Source organism: Columba livia, chromosome 29 (genome assembly GCF_036013475.1).
Source record: "Columba livia isolate bColLiv1 breed racing homer chromosome 29, bColLiv1.pat.W.v2, whole genome shotgun sequence".
Classification (NCBI taxonomy): Eukaryota; Metazoa; Chordata; class Aves; order Columbiformes; family Columbidae; genus Columba; species Columba livia.
In genome coordinates, this window is record NC_088630.1 from 1,023,714 (window position 1) to 1,029,665 (window position 5,952).

At 48.1% G+C, this 5,952-nt stretch overlaps 1 protein-coding gene across 1 annotated transcript; it reads left to right on the plus strand.

Annotated features, from left to right (window-relative positions):
• Nucleotides 1-1,950: 1,950 nt before the first annotated feature.
• HOXC4 (homeobox C4) lies at nucleotides 1,951-5,181 on the plus strand. The gene is made up of 2 exons (XM_021282395.2): nucleotides 1,951-2,957; nucleotides 4,009-5,181. The coding sequence occupies exons 1-2, from the start codon at nucleotides 1,994-1,996 to the stop codon at nucleotides 4,359-4,361; spliced, it is 1,317 nt and encodes a 438-aa protein (XP_021138070.2). The 5' UTR covers nucleotides 1,951-1,993; the 3' UTR covers nucleotides 4,362-5,181.
• The last annotated feature ends 771 nt before the right edge of the window (nucleotides 5,182-5,952 follow it).

Here is a 5,952-nt window from a genome sequence, read left to right on the forward strand (position 1 = left end):
GAGAACTACCTGTGGATATTTATTTATTCTACTGGCGCTTATTGAAACCCATCTATTCAGAGCTGGGGGGGTGGAGGGGGGGGAAGGATGTGCGTAGGTAAAAATTACTTTATTAACTCTCCATCTTTATTCAATATTCCCTCAGCCTTGGAATAAAGTTGTTGCATCAGTCTGAACTATAAATGTCAAAGCCCTGCATGAGTCTGAGGTGTTTGGGCAGAATGAAGTATAGCTGGAGAAAGGGAATTTATTGGATATATTTAAATCAATGGTTGGGGTTCCGGAATATATTTCTATTCATATATTTTTTAATTGTTCCCCCCCCCTCCCCCCCAATCTCGCAGCTTCAATCCCCAAAACCTCGCTGGGAAGAGGAAAGATTTTCCCTTCCATAGGTGGATATTTAAGCGTTTCTCGATGTAATCCCGCGATTTACAACTTTAGGAAGGAGCAGGCGCGGTTGATGCGCCGGGCCAGCAATTGGCGAAGCCCCGTGAATCACCCGTCAATAAACCACCCCCCCCCCCCTTACTAAAAAAAAAGCCACATAAAACGAGAAATAAACCAACTTATTCCATATCCCGCTGGCCAAATAGATGCGGAGCTGGTGTCCGAGGGGGGCTCAGCCCCCCCAACCCTCCCCGTCTCCTATATGTACCCTGTAGACTCGAATTTGTGTGAGCGTCTCCCAGTCACAAATTCGTCTCTAGGGGAATATATGGGCGATGCCAGAGCCTTGGAAAGTTCTGCTTTCCTTTAATTGCAGCGCTGCTAATTAAATCCTCCAGCCCCGCTGATGTCATTTGCTAAAGGTAGTTTATTCAAAGTGCGAAAGCCAGGGCTTGTTAATAATAATTAATAATAATAATGATTTAAAAATAAAGGTAAAAAAAAAGCGAAATCAGCGCCATGATTGGGGTGTGTGGAGGGGTGATAATAATCAAAATAAAATCCCATTATGACTTTTCATCTCCAGAAGAAACAGCAGCCACCGCAAACACAACTCGGAGCCAAGAGCACAAAGAGCCCCGACCATTTCGCAGTGACTGATTTATGGCGTTTTACAACCCCATAAAAAGCTGTAACAACCAGCCAAAAGCCTTCGACACCGCTGGCACATTTAGTCTAATAAATAAAACATAAACAGTTAACTTTATGTGTCACTTTTATTGTTATCAAGTAAAATATGGCAATGCCCTGCAAGCTATGATTTTCAACTATAATTGTTATCAAGTACAAGGAGGGAATACCCCACCTCCCTCCTCTGCCCCTCTCTTTAGGGTGAGATGGAGATTAAAAATAACTGTTAAAAGAAGCGTTAATTGAATGAGGGAAAACCCTCCCAAAATGCTGACACCCATTCGCAGCTCCCCGACCTGCGCCGGGGTGGTGGGAGCCATTTTTAACGCATCCCGCTAGATTTACCCCCCATATTATATCTATCTATACATATATCTGAGATGTATACACCAGAGCTTGAGCGTGGGGAGGTCGTTGCTTAAAGCAAGAGCCAAGCGGCCTGGGAGGGGGGGGACACCCGTGGGTGCTGCTCTGAGAGGGGGGGACACCCGTGGGTGCGTCACCTGCAGCACCCAGGGCCGAGGGACACGTAGGGTGCTGCCCCCCTCAAAATAACCCCGCTTTGCTCCTCAAGGCCGAGACTAAGCAAAGTGGGGGCGACTTGGGGAACAAATGGAGGGTCCCCACTTCCTGGGGTGGGGAGGATACCCCAGCTTGGCCCTGCTCGTTATAAGGGGGGGACACACAAATGTCCCCGCCTGCGATTTAAGGCAGGGTCAAGAACGGATCTGCACCCCCGCCTCCACCTTCAGGTAACTGCCCGCCCCCCCCCCCCCCCCCCAAAAAAAATAGGTGCTGACGGTGTTTAACCCTCTCCCGTCTGGGATGGGGGAGTCCGGGCTCAGGGGGTAGGGGGGGACCCCCCCAGTGATGTCCCCAAGCTGCCCTGTCCCCTCCCGAGCTTTGGGAGGAGATGGGGGGGCTGCCAAGTTTGGGGGGGTCTGAAGGGTCAGTGCAACTCGGGGAGTGGGGGGGGGGGTCACGCTCACACTCACACACGAGACCGGGGGAGCTTATTGTTCCCAGTTCGAATCGCGGCGGGGTGGGGGAATGCCCGGTGCCCCCCAACCACCCCAAACACCCTCCCCCTTACACCCGCCCAACCCAAAGGGGGGGGGTCCCCATTGTGTGTGTCCCCCCATCACCCCATGGGGTGACGGACCCCAAGTCCCAGCACCCCGCACCCAACCTCATCTCCCCGCGCACCCACTCCCACGCCCCCCCTTTCCCTTCCACGCCCCCCCCCCCCCAATTTGGGTACATTTTGCAGAAGCTTTTGGTTCCTTATCCGGGGACTGGGCTGGCGGGTGTGATTGGCCGGGGATGTCACATGGTGAAAGTAACTTTACGGGGTCGCCAGCTAGTAGGAGGGCTTTATGGAGCAGAAAAACGACAAAGCGAGAAAAATTATTTTCCACTCCAGAAATTAATGATCATGAGCTCTTATTTGATGGACTCTAACTACATCGATCCGAAATTTCCTCCATGCGAGGAATATTCGCAAAATAATTACATCCCAGACCACAGTCCGGAATATTATAGCCGGACAAGGGAGTCCAGCTACCAGCATCACCACCAGGAGCTGTACCCAGTGCCACGACCCTCCTTCCCCGACCGCCCGTTCGGCTGCGGGGGGCTGCAGGCACCGGGGAACCCGAACACGCTCCAAAGGGGACCGGGGCAAACTCCAGGAGGCCACCACCACCTCTCAGAGAAACCCCCGCAGCTCTGCGAGGCTGCTCTACCCACCACCTCCACCACTCCTCCTTCCCCAGCCCCTCCAGCCTGCAACCAGCCAAACCCCGAGCATCCCACCAGCACAGCATCCAAACAGCCCATAGTCTATCCCTGGATGAAAAAAATCCACGTCAGTACTGGTATGCAACTTTTATTTTCCTCTCTGTCTCTCCGCTCTCTTATTTTCACACCATGCTCCCCTCTCTCTCTCTTTTTTTTTTTTCCCATTTTTTTTTATTTCCTTCCCTTCCATGAGAGTCTTTGGGTTAGCACAATTGAACTGGATTTACGACTCCGAATGGGTAATTACACCCACCATAAATTTTATAGCCGAGCTACTGTGGGCAGCCTAAGCCATGTGGCTCGTTCTGTTATGTATGTGTGAAACTCCGAAAGCTTTGTAAGGGGTGCATAAATAATTCAGTCTTTTGAGCCAGGGAAACCCCTTCCTATTAGAATAGCAACTCTTGAGCTGCCCAAAGTTCTTTATTACCTATTTAGCCTATTACTTCCCCCCCCCGGCTCCTCCAGTCGCCTCTGCCGACCCTCTCTCCATCCACGCTGATTTTCCTTGTGTGTTTTTTCTTTTTTCTTTCTTTCTTTTTTTTTAATTTTCTTTTTATTTTATTTTTTCCCCCTGTGTTGTTGTGTTTTTTTTTGGTGTTTTTTTCCCCCTTTCCTTTTATTTCTTTATTTTTGATGATTTGCTTTGGTTTTGTTTGGTTCGTGTTTGGTTTGGATTGTGTTTGGTTTGGTTTGTGTTTGGCTTGTGTTTGGTTTGGTTTGGTTTGGGTTTGGTTTGGTTTGTGTTCTGTTTGGTTCGTGTTTGGTTTGGTTCATGTTTTGTTTGGTTCGTGTTCTGTTCTGTTTGGTTTGGTTTGTGTTTGGTTTGGTTCATGTTTTGTCTGGTTCGGTTTTGGTTTGGTTTGTGTTTGGTTTGGTTCGTGTTTTATTTGGTTCGTGTTCTGTTTGGTTCGTGTTCCGTTTGGTTCGTGTTTGCTTTGGTTCATGTTTTATTTGGTTCGTGTTCGGTTTGGTTCGTGTTCTGTTTGGTTCATGTTCTGTTCGGTTTGTGTTCGGTTTGGTTCGTGTTTGGTTTGGTTTGTGTTCTGTTTGGTTCGTGTTCTGTTTGGTTTGTTGTTTTTTGCTTTTGTTTTTGTTCCTTTTTGTTTTCCTTCCCCTCCTTTCCAGTGAATCCCAATTACAATGGAGGCGAACCCAAGCGATCCAGGACAGCCTACACCAGGCAGCAAGTTTTGGAGCTGGAAAAAGAATTTCACTATAACAGGTACCTGACCCGGCGGCGACGCATCGAGATCGCCCATTCCCTTTGCCTCTCGGAGCGGCAGATCAAAATCTGGTTTCAGAACCGGAGGATGAAATGGAAAAAAGACCACAGGCTGCCAAACACCAAAGTACGGGCGGCGGCGGCCGCGGGGACCGCGGCTTCCAGCGCCCCCCCGGCCCCCAGCACGGCCGCGGGTGAGGATCTGCCCTCCGCACCCGCGCAGGACCCGCGCACGGAGGATATCACCAGGTTATAAACACCCCCCCTTCCGCCTCCCCACACCCGCACACAAATGACTCTGGATTATTTATAGAATCTAATATATATATATATATATTTTGGTTCTTGCTTCCCGTCCTTTCTCCCTTTTCCTCGTAGTTTTATTATTATAATTATTATTATAATTATTATTATTTTTTTTTCCTGTGCGTATTAAAAAAGACCAACAATGGGTCCCCCCCCCCAGGACCACGGGCTTTAGGTGCATGTCAGATAGCATGAGGCCAGGTGTCTGTACCTGCAGGGTGGGCTTTTTTACGCCATTTCAGGGGGGCTATTTATTTTTGAGAGCCGTGGGGCTGGGGAGGGAGCGCAGGGCGGGGGGGGGGAGAGCGGGAAACGTTCTGTTGGGTGAATCGAATGAAGAAACGCTGATAATATTGACGCCAAAAACCCGAACAAAAAGAACAGGCGAATTAAGGTATTTCCCCCCCCCATTACAAATGCACAATGAGCTGAGGAGTTATTAAGTTATTTTGTAGGAATGGGGGGCGGGGGGGAGGTAAAAAATATCACGATTTAGAAAGAAAGAAAACCCCAAACAAACAAAAAGCAGCTACGAAACAGCACACGAGGCTTTGCTGAGGAATTGAGAAGAAAAGGGGGAGCGAGAGAGAGAAAGAGTGACCTATTTAAAACGCAAAGGTTTTAAAAAGCCAGTAGATAGGGTTTTCTGTCGTGGTTATTTGTGTTTTTGGACTGATTTTACATGATCATTGTAAACTTGCAATAAAGAGTTTTAGTGTGTATGTGAAAGTCCCAGTGTTCAATAAACCAGTCAGTGTGAATTAGTTTTACTTCTATGTCTGGTGGCTTATTTTATCCCCACATCTCCCCGCAAACTCGCCCCCAAATAATAATAAGAAGGGTAATAAAATGCTGGGACGATGTGCAATGGATCCCATGTGCACCAGTTACTGCTTAAGTTAAGTTTAAGCCGAACTAAAGGCAAACTCTCAACTCCAGATTTTTTATGACATCACGACGTGACTTTAAATCTCAGCCCCTCCCAAGCTGTAAATATGGGGGTGGGGGTGGGGGGGGAGAAATTTGGGGGTTCAGACAAGTGCTGTGGATTTGGATTTAGCTTCCAGGTGTGTCTTTATGTTCTTTTTATCCCGCAGAAAATTGTCTGGTTTTAGCCCCTCTCGGAACTTTGCTGGTGGTGCTTTTTATTAATTATCATTTATTTTTATTATTATTATTATTATTATTATTATTGCCGTGATTTTCTCTTACTGTCGTAGCGCACTCGTGGGAGCCGAGAGGTCGGATTGAATTTGGCCAGGCAATGAAAAGGCTGTTAAATAATAATAATAATAATAACAATAATGAGAATAATGGTAGTAATAGAGCTAATAACTCTAATTCATTGCTCCTGGCAGCCTGTGAATTTGCAGCAACCGGGGGATTTTAGGGTAATGTTAAAATTTTAAGTGTCCCCCCCCCAACCCCGTTCGGGGTGTCTGTGCTTCCCTGGCAGGGCAGGGAAGTGGGTGCATGGGGGGGAATTGGGGCTGAACCCCCTTTTCTTATCCTTTAGGCCTTGGTTTTGGGAAGTTTGCTGC